General features: G+C 43.7%; 1 protein-coding gene across 1 annotated transcript in view; it reads right to left on the bottom strand.

The window, feature by feature from the left end:
* Window positions 1–16,270: 16,270 nt before the first annotated feature.
* Window positions 16,271–17,544, bottom strand: part of OCA2 (OCA2 melanosomal transmembrane protein) — a 416,292-nt gene continuing 415,018 nt past the window's right edge. The window contains exon 24 of the mRNA XM_090031667.1: window positions 16,271–16,845. Within this exon, the coding sequence (XP_089887793.1) occupies window positions 16,758–16,845 (88 nt within the window). The 3' untranslated portion in view covers window positions 16,271–16,757. The remainder of the gene's footprint in view (window positions 16,846–17,544) is intronic.

Raw genomic sequence — 17,544 nt, 5'->3', positions numbered from 1 at the left:
CCTGCTGTGGAGCAGAGAGCCCCACCCAGCCCAGAGAGCATGCAAGGATGCTGTGGGTGTCTGGTTTATCTTAAGTCAGCAAGTAGTCTGGGACAGATATTGCAAAAACCCGTTTGAGCCAAATCAGTTAAGTCTGATACTACATTCAACCAGGTTTATCTCAAACCAGTTTCAGCCATTCTCAAACTGGTTTATATGCACTGGACCTCTGTTCTGTTACAGGTTTAAACCTGTTTCTGATCATTTAAACCCGTTTATGTGTAATGTCTGTCCCTAGCCATCAGGCCTAGAGGGGAGAGGAACCTGGTTTCTGTCTCAAATGAGTGGGACTTGGTTTGTGAGGGGAGTTTTAATAAAACACCATTCTGTTCTCATCCTGAGCTTTGCCACTGCAGTGATTTGGCTAGGTTCAGGTTTCAAAACAGATTCATTGTCAGTCTCTTTGAATGTACTGTAACTGAATTTGATTTTCCCAATGTAATGAATATCAAAGCAAGATATGTTATATGACCTGAAATTGAGAGGAGGAGAGAAAAGGCAACTCTGATGTTAAACTAACTGTTAAATGTTTTGAACTTGGAAACCAAAAATATAGTTCCTATCTTCTGCATCATCCACCCTTTTAACATAATTTTCCTCCAGCCTGATCAGAAATGCACCATTTTCTTTGTTGTTTACCAACTGCAATATAAGATATTTTCCACTTAAAACACAATGGAGAGACAAATGTATGTTTATAGTACACCAGACTTTTGCTCAGTGTGGCAGAGAGAAGTGTGTAAATGCCTTTCTGTTTCATCTCTGAGATGTGGGCATCATTCCACAATCAAACATAATGCAAGCTGGCATCAATTTTACTAAAAATGTGAATACATAAAAAGTGATGTTGACAGCTTGTTTACAAAACCCAACACTTTAATGCAGATTTTGTTTTAGCAGAAAACCTATTAACATAATAAGAATTCTGAGTTTTAAACAACCTGCTATCCTCAGCTGCACTCTTGGCTTTAGTCTCATCAGATTTTCTCCAACCATTAGAAACTATGCTTACCCCAAGTCCCCATAATCTTAGAGACTGCCCAAGACTTTATGAAAACCCGTGGACCAATACGTGTAGCTTGTTTTCCCAATTTTCAAGCCAAATAAGACTTCTGTTAAATCCTTGCTGTTTGGGGAACACAGTAGTTTCTAACTGATCAGTTTTCTCTGGGCAAAAAGACTGTACAGGGGGCATATCTGGGAAAACAAATTATAGAGCATAGAAAGGAAATGGGCATTCTCCACTCAGCAGCTCTGTTGTGGTAACTATTCATGTGCATGCTCTTACCCCATTGTCAGTGTGGCTGTGCAGGGTACCACCTAAACCCCTTGATTCTAGCCTGCCATGACTTTGATCTTAAAGAAAATAGAGAGGAAGGAGGTGTTACCTGAGCTAGTACCCGCAGGAAGGACCATGCTGGATCGGAGTACAGTACAGGTGCTTTATTACACTCTCTCTCTCTCTCTCATTTTACAGGAACACCCGGAAGAAGACACAGTCCGTCAGACCTATCTCAGGGATCCCCTAGGCATCCAGGCAGATCCCTGCCAGCTTATTCAGTCAGTAAGTACAGCATAGCATCCCGATTACCCGCTGCCAATTACATTAGCGTCTCATTACTGGCAACACCAGGGTTCCCTTGCTATGTCTTGTGCCGTATTGGGGACCGGGGCATTTTATCAGTCTCTTATCCCTAACCCCCTTCTCTTTGCATGTGGATGCCGGCTTCTTGCCTCTTCAGGGGCAGTGCAGGCATCCCCCACTCCCTTTTGCCTCCCAGGTAGCTCCGCCATGTCCTGGCACAGAGCCACGGCTTTTTCTGGCGTTACGGTTCCACTCCTCTGTGACTCACCACTTCTGTCGTGGACTTCAAGTGCGTAGCAAGGGGGGCGGCCAGTCCCAGGACTCCAGTGTCATTTGGTCATGTGGACCCTTGTGCCTGGGATCCTCCCTCTGGATCCTTCATAGTGAGGGTCCTCAACGGCATCTCCTTGTCTTGTGGTGCCCGAAGGCAACTTCTCCTCCTCTTATCCTTCAGGCCCAAGTCTCATTGGCTCTCAGTGGGCGTGGCATGCCTCCTTCCCACCGGTTAATAATTAACTTCAGCTGCCAAAGTCCCTCTAGTAACAGGGTTTCAGTCAGGACCCTGTTACACCCATGATAAAAAAACTAAACTGTGGCAGCCGTGTCCTCATTAAAACAGGGCTAAGCTATTTAGTTGTAAGCTTTCACTTATTAGGGTATTAAAAAAGTGAGCATGTGGAGCATTACATCAGGTGCCTTGTGGGATGTCTCCAAACCTATTAAATAGCTGTAAATTGTTTGTTTTTTCATATCCTACTTAAACTGGACACACATTTAATGAGATATCTGTTCTCTCATGCTAACCAATATACACTTTGGGTGCATCCAGATGAGTGCACATGTGCCCCTTGCCCCACCTCAAACCCCTTTGAGGTGGGGCAACAGGCACGTGCGGGAATGAAAAAATGTTCCCCATGCTTCAAGTTTGCAGCTCAGGGAGAAAATTAGACCCCTGGATATCCAGGGTCTAAAAAACTTAAAGTTTAAAAAAAGCAGAGCAGATCACGGTCACGGACTGTACCCTGAGGCAAGCAGAGGCTGGGTCCTCCATGGAGATACTCTGGCTGGGAGAGTATCTCTATGGTTGGCCCCTCACCCTGGTACTGAAACACGTGGTCAGCCAGGCCACATTTCAGCACCAGAGCTCTGGTGCTGGTGAGTACGGGGTTGGGGGGGCTGGAGGAGGGGGGAGGGGGACCATGGGAGAACCCCCAATGGCCCTGACCACTCCCTGAGCACCCCTGACCCCTGCCATGGCCAGCCCTTCCCCCTGCCAGCCCCACTGAGGCCCCCAACCCCTGCCCTGGCTGTCCCCTCCCCCCACCAGCCCCCCCAAGACCCCCAACCCCTGCCACAGCTGGCTCCTCCCCCCACCAGCCCCCCTGAAGCCCCCTCCCCCTGCCTTGGCCAGCCCCATCCCCCCAAGCCCCCTGGATCCCTGCCCCCCCACCCCATACAGTCCAGGGCACCACATGAAGCCCAAGCACCGGACCCTCTGAGGCACATACACAGTGAGTTCTGAGGCTGTTGCATACTGCACACAGTGTACAAGACCAGTACAGAGCAGATGCTGCCCACAGTGCATGGGGTGGGCCCAGCACCATAGGCATTATACAGGAGTCAATTCTGGTCCAGTCCTCAAACCAGCTCAGCAATTCTCAATTGGCCTGCAGAACCAAGTAATTTTGACAGTCCTGTTTCAAGCCCTTTCATAAACAGGGAAGTTTCTCATAATCAGGACCTTGATCAGGGGGACCTTTATATTGTTTTAATTCTTATGCTACATGTATATTTACTATACTTACTACTGATATAAAAGATAGGCTAACTTGCTTAATTGAGTAAGTCGTAAGTTCAAGCATGAGAAGTTTATAAGTTCATAAGTTCAGTATATTAAATGTTTGTCTAACAAATTGACTAATAGGCAGTTTAAATCCAAGCATATATGACTAAGATGTGTAATACTAATACTAAATATAATCTTACGAAAACGTAAGTGCTAATACAGAAGACATCTATTCTGAGGCTCAACCCTGACCCAAATGGAAAGAGGAAGGTGACCCTGACCCAACTGAAAAGGGGAAGATGCCCTTATGATGATGACAATCGCAAGAGATAATTATAACTAACAGAAAAATATGTAACGATGACTAACCTCATTATACCATATGTAAAGCAAACATATAAATATGGAAGGTCAAACCCCTCTCAGGGTAGCTCTCTGCCCATAAGGCAGGAGTCTACCCTTCGCATGAGTAATAAAAAAATCATTGCTGGCACTCTCATGTCTCTTGAGTAATATTATCACAGTTAGTGACCACAACGCAAGCCAGGTTGCCCTTTCCTGTTTGGGCGGCTAACTCAGGTTTTGCTGACACTACACAGATAAACATTTAGAAATCAATAAGGTTGATAAGTCAAGAATTAGTACTACCCATTAGCTCAGCTCCTTCATATCTAGACATTATTATACATCTTTGAATCTTTGATCACAGTCTTTTTTCTACAGAACTCCTGCCCTGTTCAATGCAGACTGAAAAGAACTTACTTTATGAACAACTAATCAATTTTTTTTTTTTTGTCTTCACATTTCAGTATGTGGCTCCCTCTCCCCCTCCCGCATTATTCATTGCACCTTACTATCCTCTGAAGACAGGATTGCCTTATGGGCTTATCACTATAATACCTGAACTGCCTCAAACTTTATGTTTACAACAATCTGGAGAGTTAAAGGTTTGTTTCAGAGATTGGGTACCGAGGCATTCAAGACAAAGGTCAAAATTGTTCCTTTGTTCTGGATGCAGACTTTTGCCCTAATTTTTCCAGAATGTGTTGCCTAAAAGCACTCCATGTAATCAAAGCAAAATTCTCCTTGACTTCAGTTTGCAGCCATGAGTGCTCGTCACTTTTACAAATCAACTCAAATCAACTTTAACAAATCAACCCCAAAATTATAGGTATTTAGAATGTATGTTTTAATAGTGATTGAGGGTAGAAACACAGTGATTGAGTGGTGGAAACACAGCCCCCCGGCCACACCCCACACAAGCCATCCTGCTCCCTGCCAGGGCCTTGTGGCTGCGCATTCCCAGGCCTGGGTCCCAAGCCACACACACCACCCTGGCTGGGAAGCAGTGCCAGCCCCAGCCCTACCTAACTCCTTTCCTTCCCCTCCCTCCCTTCCTCCCTTGCTATGGGGCCTCAATCCCACCCCTCTTGACTTGCCTGTGGGGAGCTGTTCTCCAGGCTGCCTGGCTGCCATGTGCATGTGTGCACACACACATGCACATGGTGCCCCCTGCCTGATTGCCCTCTTCTCACTCCCCTCTGCCCCTTGCAGGCTGGAACTCGGGCAGACTGCAAAGGCAAATCTGCCATTTCCCATGTTTTTCTCATATACAAAATACGTGTTTTTCTCCTTAAAAAAGAAAATCCAGATTTTTGTCCTTAAGATGAGAAAATCTTTGTTTTACAATATTTTTCCATGGTGAATGGAAAACCTGGATCCCTGCTGATCGCAAACCTCCACATGTTCTAGTCATAGATTAATATTTTTCATTATTCTCACAACGTAAAAAGGCAGAAGACTATCAGTATAGTCTGTCATTTCCCACCTAGTTTCTAGTGCTTAGACATAAAAATTAGAGTAAAGCAGGATTTGAATGGACCCAACACTCACCGTGCTCTGAGGTAGGATCAGTTTAGAAAGACCAACTCTGACAGATGTTTGCCCAATCTTTTTTTAAACCCTACCCATTAAGGATATTCTACAACCTAACAGATGTATAGATCAGACCTCACAAAAGTTAATGGACTTGTAAGTCAGGGAAAACAAAGTTCTGTGCCTGACTTTCAGTACCCACCTACCAATAACCTCTTTTGTTCCATATAATATGACCTGAACAGTGGCCCAAAGCTTCAAATATCCCTGTGTCAGGTAGAAATCAAATCAATTGTTCATTTTTATACTAAACAAAGAAAGAAAAATTACATTTGGTGGATTTCTTACTCTCAGGCTCTTTGGGATTTTAATCATTCAGTTTGGTGGCACTAGCTTTAAGCAGTCTGAGCTCAACAGTAAATACAAGAGTGATACTGAGACCGAAAACATCCTAAAGCATTAGCACACCTGCATCATTTCCAGAAGAAGCAAGTTTTCTGTTTCAATTTACTGTTATGAATCAAAGCATCTTGAGACGGCTGGGTGCATCTACATGTGCCATTGGTGTGCAGCAATAAACTGCAGACCTTATTGCTTCACAGTTTATTGCTCCCAGGGAGCTCCCAGGTACAGTTGATATGTGCACCCAAACTACAGCATTTGAGTTGGGTTGGAGCACCCCCAGCTGGCAAGGAGCCTGGGGGTCAGCCTGCCAGCCTGGGGATGCTCCAATGAGGCTCAGAGAGCTGCAGAAGTGCTTGCTGGGGCATGAGGGTGCTTCAGCAAATGGCTAGCTGGCAGGCAGCCCTTGGACTGAAGCACACTCTTGCCCCAGCCAGCCAAGGCAGTGTTTGTGCATGCACTGCTGTGCATGAAAAAACTGCATAGGGTAGGACTTGTATTTAGAGTTGCATAGTTTTGTGCACCCCAATAGGTGTGCATGTGTAGATTCTGGAACATTTGCTGCACAGTTTATTAGTCAACTGTTCAATAAATGTCCTGTGTAGATGCACCCTCTATGGCTTTAATATTTCAAATCAGTAGTAGTCACTCTCTGGGCTACCAACAATGCATTAAATATGGGAGATGATGACAGACAGACCAACCCTAAACTGGACAGATGCTGCTAATATGAGTGAATATAGAGAAAATATTCATGTTTTCTTCCCTTTAATTTTATTTTTCTTTATTTGTTAGTTTGTGGGGTTAGGTATGAAGAAATTAGACTCAAGGCAGATCATGGACAAACTAAATAAAAGCTGAAGATAGAAAGAAAAGGCAAGAAAGATACAAGAGCCCCAGAAGTAGCTGAAACAAGAGAGGAAAGTTCAATAAAAGTGTTACAGTTGATATTCAAAATTCCCCACTAATTTTTTCTTGCCTGCCTACATTATTTCAAGGAGTTGCATAGCTCAGTTGATAGGGGGCACAGACAGAAGTTATGTTTTTCACATGATTGGCCCCCTGAAAGTGCTTTACAGCCACACCATGAAACACATGAATGGCTGATCCAATGGAGCTGATCCACTATAGAGCACCTTAGGAAATTTGTGTGCCCTAGAGTTAATCTGTGACATGTTTGAGGCTGGGCTGGTGCAGCCCATCCCCATCCCCATGACTGTCAGCAGGAAGGGAGAGGGGAGCAGGAGTGAGCTGCCAGCTGCCGTTTGCCCAGCCTGAGCAGGTGGATCAGAGGCCCCCAACCCTCAACCACATCCCCCCCTTAAGCCTCCCCCCTCCAGCTCGGGCTGGAAGTTCTCTCCCTCTTCCCCTTCACCCTCCCCCACCCTCCTTCTGACAGCTCCAGAACTTGGGGGGAGGGAAGAGAAGGACGACTCCTCAGCTGCAAGCAGGCTCCTTGGGCTCCCGAGTTGAGGAGATGCTCTAATTCATGGCGCTTTATGCAACACAACCGAATTGAAGCTCAATAGCAATCAGCCATAAAGTTAGTACACATTTCCAAGGTCTAACTGCATACCTGGTAGGGGCTTTTATCATATGATGGCTACTTTGCATGTGTACCTATTCTTAATGTAATTGCATAATTAACCAGCTTTATGTAAAGCGCCATAAGTTAGAATGGGAGCCTGTACATCTATCAGAGCCCAGAGTAACTTAGCTTTCAGGACCTGAATTCAGTCCCAATTGGAAGGGGTGGGTTTCCACTTCCAGTGTAGCCCTCAGGCCCCCTCAGCCTCCTACCCTATACATACCAAGAACTACTGGGGACAAAGAAAGATCACATCACCCTTTGTGTGGATGTTAAAGAAATAGTGAATCACTGGCTCAGTGGACTGTAAGCTGGACACATTTACCTACATTGTTTCATAGGTTCATTTTTTGGGGAGAGGGGCATGCTGTGCTTACCTAGCTACAAGCCTTGTCTACACACTCTTAGGGGGAACATCCACACATGCGGGGGTGTGCACTTGCAGCAGCAAAAATAATAGCAGCACAAATTTGTTCCACTACTTTTTGCCTCAGTGCATGCTCCTGCACACGCACTTTGGTGTAGGGTAAATTTCCCCACTTCAGGGAAACTGCCCTTTCCTCACTTCTCACAGCTTCCAGCATACTGGTAGATCCAGGGGACGACTAAAGGGGTGGAGATGCTCTAGCCAGCAGCCAGCAGCCAGAGCATCTCCCAGGAGGACCAAGCCTACATATTTACAGCACATAGTTCTCTCATGTGCACTGCTCCTTTTTTTCTCGACTTTTTTTTTTATTGGGATTTCCTGGTAGTAACATTTTAATGTTCCAGGCATGCAATGTGTGGTGCATGCTGCAAAGAGTTTTGCAGCACCACAAATGGCATGTGCCTGTATGTCTGGATGCAGCCCTAATGAACAAATGTATATGAATTTTCTTGAAAAACAGAAGCAGGGCTTTTACTCCAGCCAAAAGACTCAAATTTGGAGAAGACTTTCTTGTCATTACTGATTCATCAGATAAAGTGCTGATTGAAACTGCTACAGGTTTCCCTCAATTTATGCAGGTTCTTTATATGTAAATTTGTCCTTATGCAATGAGCATATTTAGACCCATAATTCGTTATATGCAAGATAAATTCACTCTTATGCAATCAGTATAGATGCTCCCCACCCCCCACCCCCCGCCCAAGCACGTAAGTCTGTGTGGAGAGGGGAACAGGCCATGGCCTCACTCACCCTAGTCCCAGCTCCAGTGGTCCCAGGCACAGCCAACACCAGCTGCCTGCAGCCACTGGGCTGCAACATGCTCCATCTGACCCCCAGCACCTGGGTTCACCCCAGCTCCTGGTCTATGCCGTGCCATGGCAGCTGGTGTTGGCTGCTCCCGGGGCCACTCCAGCATGGGTTGGGGTGAGTGCAGACAAGCAGAGCCATGGCTGGTGCAGGGCATAGCACTCACCCCTGGCACTGCTGCAGCAGCCCTGGGAGCAGCCAACACCAGCCCAAGAGCAGAGGTGAGTGGAAACAGGCAGAGCACAGTGCAGACCAGCAGCTACAGGCAGCTGGTGCAGCCCACTCCCAGGGCTGCTGCAGCTGGGGCTGGGGTGAGTGCTGCTGTTTTCCCTCTGCTTTGCTGCCTTGTGCAGCCCCAGGAGCAGCACGCCTCCCCCAGCCCCTTCTGTAGTCCCAGCCTTACTCCAATTTGTTACATTGTAAAGTGGGATTGCTTTACGCAAATTTGATTTATGTGCCGTTCCCTGGGAACACATGTACAGCATAAATCGAGGGAAACCTGTACTTGTAAAATTGCTGCTGCATATCAAAGCTGTTATAGCAACTTGCAAAATCAGTGCGTGTTCAACAGTGGGCCTATAGGGTACCTGTACACAAGCGCAGAGGCAGCTCTGATGCACTGTAATTACAGCACATTGGAGTAGGGTCTGCTGGAGCATGGTAAATACTGCACACCAGCAGCCTCCCACATCTCATGTATTTGTGTCCCCACACTTCAAAATGGCAGTGGAGGCACTTGGACTAAAGCTTGTTCAACGAGCTTTAATTCAAGCACCCCACTACCATTTTGAAGCACAGAGATGCTGATACATGAGACACTGTGATGTCTCATTATAGCAGGTCTCAGAGCCACTCTAATTAAAGCACCACCTCCCACCCACAGAGCATGTGTAAAAGTGCCCATAGTGCATGACCTCTTCTTGCTTTTTACTGCCAGGACTAGAAATAGGTGATTGCCAGGCCTATAATATTTTCCTCTATAAGAAATCCAATGAGAAGGACATTTCCTCCCTCATCTTCTACTGATGTAGAAATGTTTTAATCCTTCTTTCAGTAAGCTTCAAACACTTGCTGGTTTTGAATTGCCCTTAATAAATCATTTGGATTCACGTACTATGACTTTTTCTAAAGTGGTTACCACGTGCAATTTATGTTAAAATTTTCTATTGTAAATTCATTTCAGAAGTATTAATGTAATGCTTCAGCTGTTTCATCTCGCATATTTCTCAGTCATTTTCTTCACATTCAATTGAAAACCCCTTGGGCTTGTGGTTAACATAGTTAATGTATGTCCATTTCAGTTGTTGTTGATTCTCTGACGCTTAAAATGACTAAAAGGGATACTGATAGGACTAAACATCTATTTGTTACTTATGCTGATATGCTTCCCCATTCTTTTCATAGTTTGCAGTCACTTTTAATTCTGTACCATTTGTGAGGAAGTAGACAGCATCTACTTTAGATTATCCACAAAACAAAAATAGATTGCAAAGTCTTGTCTAAAATTGGCTATAACTGGCCCAGTATATAGAAGAAGAAATTGAAACACTGGACACATCTACACATGAAATTAATATGACACAAACTCCAGCTCATATCATGCCAGAGCTTATTGCTCCTGGGCACAGTGTTTACATATGCACCTGGGACCATAGCACATTGACTTGGGTCACAGCAGCCTGCCTGGCTGTGGCTGCTCCAACCCAACTCAATGTGCTACAGAGAGGCTGGCTGGGGCATGAGGATGCTCCAGTGAGGGACGAGCCATCAGGCAGCCCCTGCAGTGAAGGACTCTTGCACCACAGCCAGCCCTGACAGTTGAGGGCTTTAGTGCTGTGCATTAAAGAACACTGCCTTGTTAGTGTTTACAAGTACTAACATAAGGTGGAATTAATTAGTTTCCTGCAGCCAAATAGGGCCACATGTGTAGATGCTGAGACTTTAGTGCTGAGCTAATTATGCCTAAACTTTTTGTATAAACTTTTTGTATACAGCTAAACTTTTTGTATAAATGTGCCCACAGAAATTAACTGGCTTCCCCAAAGTTGCATGGCAAATCAGCAAGAGAGCAGGAAATGGAAGCCTTGTCTCGTGGCTCTAATCCCTGTCTATTACACACTGGAGCACATTGATTCATTTGGGGTAAGCATGTTCATGTACAGTGTGTTTGATGTCAATGTTTTCAGCTGACAATGGAAAATCTGAATATTTGTTTAATGAACTAGTTTAAAATTCTCTCATAACAAACTTGGCATATGTGAAGAAATTCATTTTATGTTGTTCGTCATTAGAAGTATAAAAATGGTTATACAGGATGAGGTCCGGCATCCATGTAAACCCACTCTTCTCTTAACAGTGTCTAGGACAAAATGTTTTAGAGTCACGTTTGAAATACTTTTGTCTAGGCAGCTGTGGAACAATCCATCCTACTACTTACTCTTCTGAGTTAGAAAGAGGCTTGTACTGAGGCCCCTTCCACACATGCAGGTAAAAGCATGATTGGATCTAGGGCATGATCCACACAATTGCACATTGGATCCAATCGCATCTTATTGCTGGTGTAGGGGAACCCAATCCTGGGCTTCCCCTGAACTGGCAAGATGCAAACTTCCACACCTGCTTTAAGGCCCAGGTATGCTTCACGCACAGCTGGAACAGAGTCCTATGACTGATGGGAGGTGCACCTGGGACTGGGTGCCCCCTCAGTTGCAGGACTCTTAGTACAGCCTGCATGAGGAACAGCTGGGACCAAGAGTCCCATCAGTTGTAAGGTCTCTCAGTCCCAGCTCTGCACATAGGCCTGGGACACCACACCCCTGAGCTGTGATCCCCAGGGTTCAGGGGTTCCACACTGGGCATCATGCATCATGCACCCCTACATCTGGCAGCCCTGTCAGAGACCCTGCTACACATGCAAATTAAGGCTCAATAGCAACCAGCTATAAAGTCAGTATGTATTTCCAAGGTCTAACGTTATAGCTGGTTGGAGCTTTTTATTGTGTGATGACTACTTTACACACATGTACCCGTTCTTAAGGAACTGCATAATTAACCAGGTAGTTGCACAGTACCTCTAACATGTAGGGGAAGCCTGATGGCCCTGTAGTTTTTTAAATCTTTGCTATAGTGACTCTGGGTTTTCTTATTTAAATTAAAATTATTTTTTCTTATTTTTTTCTTCTTAAGCAGAATGTCCTGTTCCCAAAGCAAGTTGTGCATAATTTAGAAAACATTTTTTCCTTCAGTTTTAATACCACTACCATTTGCTATGTAAAAGGATAGATGGACATGTCCACTCAATCTTTACTATAACATTTATCATTTGGTTTATTTTTATCATGTGCCCTCCTAAGAAGTCTTCCCTTTCCTTAATAGATCCCTTCCTCTGCTGATAGTGCAGCTGACCTACTGATCTTACCTTAGACTTCCTAATTCTAATATACTTGATGCATTGCATCACTACAGGCACTTTATAGTACTCTAGCAATGTAAAGGGGCCTTCAAGTAGACAGAAATTTACATTCAATCTAAGGTCCATATCACTGTAGGAGTACTATAAGGGACAATGAAACAACGCAACTTAGAGACGATGATAATCAGGCCCACAGAAATCAGCCCTAAGCATGCTACAGCTGGCCTATTAATGATATGCATTACTGCAGTAACATTTGAATCAAACTTTTACATTCATTTTAGCTGTAAAAATCATTCTAGCTCATGCTTCAAAACCATTTTATTTTTATGAGATCCCTGGCGCTATTTGTTTTGAGCTTGTGATGCCATTCTGATGTGCATATAACTATGGTATTATGACTTAAGTCAACAAAAAACATACTTCACATTCTAGAAATGCTCTGAAGTACCCGAGTAGTCTTCCTTTTATCACATTGTCTACTCAAGTGAGAGACAAAAGCAACAGGACAGGCAAACATGGTTATCTATCACTGCTCTTCCTTTGCTTGCTGAACATTAGATTACAGTCACATAAAACTCTGGGCAAGCAAACAATTTTATCTTACATTTCCCATTTGTTTTGTCATCTGAGGTCTCAGTGAGCCTCTTCACAGTGAAACAGGAAATACAATTAGTTTATTTCAAGACTATTTTCAGAAAAGATTACCACATGAAGCATTTTCTCAATCAGTAGACTGAATTGCATTAAGCATTCTACTATAGTCTCCTTATACAACAGGCCCACTGACGACAGCTCAAGAAGTTTAGGAGAAAAGCTGAAGAGAGTCCTCTGGCATGGATTCATAAAGTGAAACCAGTGACAGAGTCTACGTGCATTGGTATTTTGGATGATGAGACAGAATAGATTCTTGTATGTGCTAATAGGACATTATTACCATGATTGTGTTTGGTGACCAAAGTTGGTGGGTTTTCTCCCTGCTCCTATAGTTTTTAAAGGGCTACAGGTGTCCAGATATCCTTGGAAAGCCATTTCTGAACCTAGTAAGACCCTATTATAATAGAATAGGAAAATAAGGTTAGGATATATACAAGTACAAAAAAAAAAAAAGCCACAGGTAAAAGCAATTTCTTTAGCAATCCTGAAAACATTCTCACAAGTTTTATGCAGAAGTTATTGTGCAATTCATAGTCTTTGCCTTGATAGGTACATCAAGAAAAAAATGAAGGGTTAATAAAACAGTTGTATTTTTTAACCATGGATCCATATGAAGTTGTTACACAAATATTTATCTAATTGCAACAGAATGCTCATCATTATGCATGAAGTTATCTTGCAAAATAGAAGTCTGAATGGAAATCAGGCCAAATTCAGCCCCATAGAAAATTATCTTGGCAAGTGTGCTTTAGGTTGAGCATATTCTGGAGGCAATCTGGAATTTATGCTCATTCTTGGAATAAGCAATATTGTCAAGGGATAATCATTTTGAGAATGAACTTTGTAATTAATTTTAATTATCTTTCTAAAATTATATTTCTGAGTTGAGGCATGTAACAGGACATGCCTTAGGGCTGCTACGGCACCCTGTTGAAGCCCTGCTTAGCTTTTGCTCCTGCCTGTAAGGGTCTTCTCCTGAGATCTCACTTGCTATGCTTGATGTTGATATCTGTAGCAGGAACCCAGCCCAGCCCCACACTTACCAGGGTGACAACAGCTTGGGTGCCTCTCAATCTGCAGGATCCCAGGCCAACCCAATGGTGGGCAATGGGCCTGCAGGCAAACAGCATGCCCCGCCCCCACACCCTCACCCCCTTGGGCAGGGCAGAGAAGTAGTGGGTGATGCACTCCCCATCTGACTGTCCGCAGATGGGCCACACAGAACTGGACACAGTACTCCAGCTGTGGCCTGACCAGTGTCGCATAGAGGGGGAGGATCACCTCCTTGACCCTGCTAGAGATGCACCTGTGGATGCACAACAAGGTCCGGTTAGCCCTGCCAACCGTGACCTCACATTGTCGGCCCATGTTCATCTTGGAGTCAATAATGACTCCAAGATCCCTTTCTGCCTCCGTGCTCTCAAGAAGGGAGTTTCCCATCTTATAAGTGTGCTGCTGGTTACTACTGCCCAAGTGCAGCACCCTGCACTTGTCATTATTGAAGTGCATCCTGTTTTTGCTAGCCCACCCCTGTAACCTATCCAGGTCTTGCTGCAGTCTTTCCCTCCCTACTAGCGTGCTCACCTCACCCCAGATTTTGGTATCATCAGCTAATTTAAACAGGGTGATTTTCACCCTGTCGTCCAAATCACTGATAAAGAGATTGAACAGTGCGGGCCCAAGGACCGAGCCCTGGGGAACTCTGCTGCCCACTTCTCCCCAGGTCAAATATGACCCATCCACCACCACCCTCTGAGTGTGACCCTTCAGCCAATCTGCAATCCATCTGACTGTGTAGGCATCAATGCCACAGTCACCCAATTTTTTAATGAGGATGGGGTGGGAGACGGTGTCAAAGGCCTTGCTGAAGTCCAGAAAGACTACATCTATGGCAACACCTGCATCCACGGCTTTTGTGACCTGATCATAAAAGGCAATCAGGTTGGTCTGACAAGACCTGCCCCTAGTGAAACCGTGCTGGTTGCCATTGAGCATCATCCCTGAGGCCGGCCCATCACAGATGTGCTCCATGATGATCTTCTCAAAGAGTTTCCCTAGGATTGAGGTAAGACTGATGGGCCTGTCGTTGCCCGGGTCCTCCTTCCTCCCTTTTTTAAAGATGGGGACCATGTTGGCTATCTTTCACATTGGCTATCTTCCTTAACAAGTTATCATCTCTTTAACTTGTAGAGGGGAGGAGTTCTGTTAGATCTCCTCCCTACGATCGTATGGTATAGTCGCCAATAAACTCAGACTGAGTCTGTGAATTCTAATACCAAACACAACACAAAGTTTGATTTCTTCCACAGGTTCCCTGTTACAAGGGGTCATCACTATCAGCAGCCCCTTGATATGAAGATGACAGTCTTCCAGTAAGTAGGGAAGCCATCAGTAAATCTGGACAGGACTGAGAGACCAATGCAAGATCTGCATGTTCATCTGAAGACATGGAATATAGTTCCAGGAGGAAGGAGTGGATCCTGGTGATATCAGGTCATGGTTCTTTCCCTTTGTGTCTCTGGCCTATCTACCTCCATAGTAAGGCAGTCTTGCTTAAAATGATCACTGCAATTAAGGATGAGTCAGTTCTTGAGTCTCCCAAGTATTGATGCTAATACTGCATTTCTTCAGATTGGCCTTCAAGGTTTCCTTTAGTCTCATATTTTGCCCACCTCTAGACCACTGGCAAGTTAGGAATATAGGATTTGTTTCAGAAGCCAGTTGTCAGACATCCTTATGACATGTTCTGTTCAGTGGAGTTGGTGCTATATAAATAGCTTTGATGCTGGTGGTGTTTGCTTGACCCAGAACACTGGAATTTGTTCTTCTGTCCTTCCTAATGACATGGAGAATATTCCAAAGACATCACTGATGGTAACATTCCAAGGCTTTCAGGTTTTTCTGATATATTGTCTGGGTTTCACACCCATACAACAGAGTAGGGATGAAAACAGCCTGGTAGATGAACAGTTTGGTTTGGGTCCTGATGTCATGATCATTAAAGATGTGATTTTGGAGATATCCAAAGGCAATGCTGCTGATTATATCTGGTACTGACTATCATCATGTTTACTTTGTGGGAAAGATGATGGCTTATGTAAGGAAAATGTTCAACATTCTCCAAGGACTGCCTTCTAATTGTAATATGTAAGGGAGCAGCTACTTGTTTGTGGGTGGATTGGTAAAGTACCCAATTCAGTCATATTTAGTCAAGGAATGCATCCTGCTTATTGTCCACTACTAGGATGGGTTAGATTGCAGGCTTTATTATAAATATTCAACCCTCCCTGGGAAAAGTATTGCTACCTATTTCCTCATTCATTGGATCACTTCAGAAGAGGTATGGCAGTGTTTGTTCTTCTACTATGACTCACTGTAAATTCCCTTCTGTTCACATGTTTTGCTCTTCAGGTTGTCAGTTCTTGTTCTACACAGATGAGACAGTCCCCTGGGTAATTTAAGCTAATGAAAGATTTTGGAGAGGAAAACTGCAACTTTAAATCCCTCAGAGACTCTGTACTTACTATAGATCATTTGACCAGCCTGGGTAGCTAACTAAAAGTAATATATATATAAAGAACAAAAATACAACCAAACTATGATCTCATTCTTTCAGATACTACTTTAACTTAATAGGAGATTTACAGTAATACGTTCCAAAAGAAGTTCTTTCATACAAAATTCTTGTTGGGATGTGTTTATTTTTAAACAAAGATAATGATACATCTCCCATAGCATACAGAGGTTCTGCTTATACATCTATTAATACAGCACATACAGGTTGACTATTAGTTGCTTTAATACACAGAACTAAATATATTCACAAAGGAAAAATGAAGCCCTAAGAAGAAACTATTGAATATTTCCCATGGTGAATGAATTTTTTTAACTATGACTATACTTAGATTGTGGCAATATAGTTTCAGAACACAACATATTCCCTTGTGATGTTGCTTCTTTATGTGCATATTAAATCTGACCATGACAAACTTATTGTAGGACTTCACTGAAAATTGTTGAAAAATATAAAGTTATTAATGAAAAAATCTGAAGCTGCCTATCACTGTAACTAATATGAAGCTCTTAAAAGTATTTTTTTCTTCTATGCTGCTTTCTTCAAGCTCTGATATATAGACTAATCAAGAGTGAATCTTCTTTTAGGCTTGAAAATATAAATTATTAAGAGTTCCACCCAACTACGACATGAGCAACAAGGAGATAACACATCCCGATGGTACAGGATACAATCATCATGGGGAAACCCAACCTGAAACAACAACAAAAATAAAAGAAAGATCAATAAGGTGCAATACTTTGTTCTCAGAGACATAACTTGGCACTTAAACTTTTTGAATTTAAGTTTAAAAGTCATTACACAAGTTCTTAGACTCAAATAGCTTTTCACCATTGTTCAAACTGAAAGAACATCAGGGCACTGCAATTTTATCACTGTGTTTTGAGGATGTATTCAAGTTTAGACTACCCACTTCCAGTCAAGTGATTTAGAAGATACAGTACCTCAGCTGGTGTAAAGCAATATGGCTTCATTAAATTCAACTGACCTTCTCCAGTTTAGGTTAGCTGAAAATTAATATCTGTGTGTCTGCAACATTGGAGTGGGGTGAGAAGGGTGCAACTGGCCACACTTCGGCTGTGCCAGACATGTGAAGTAAGCGCTGAGCTGACCTCCTGGTCAGCACAAGCTCCTGACAGAGCTATGCATGCAGAGCTAGGTTCACCAAGAGAGCACTGGCAGAAGCCACGGCAGAAGCCACAGCTTTCATATAGCTTTATAGTACAAAGGGTGCTCATGATCACTGCTTATCCCCTTTTTTCCCCTTACCACTGAATTCAGTAGGGGAGGAGGTAGAGGGAAGGTGAACAGCAGCAGCACTCACCCCTTGGACTTGCCCTTGTATGTTCTGGTTATGTTCTAAACCATATGTGGTTACAAAGAGAATAAACC

The sequence above is a fragment of the Crocodylus siamensis genome, chromosome 1 (assembly GCF_052110815.1).
Source record: "Crocodylus siamensis isolate JL-2025a chromosome 1, ASM5211081v1, whole genome shotgun sequence".
In the NCBI taxonomy this organism is placed as follows: Eukaryota; Metazoa; Chordata; order Crocodylia; family Crocodylidae; genus Crocodylus; species Crocodylus siamensis.
Note: the sequence above shows the minus strand (reverse complement) of the source record. Positions and strands in the feature narration are given on the sequence as shown.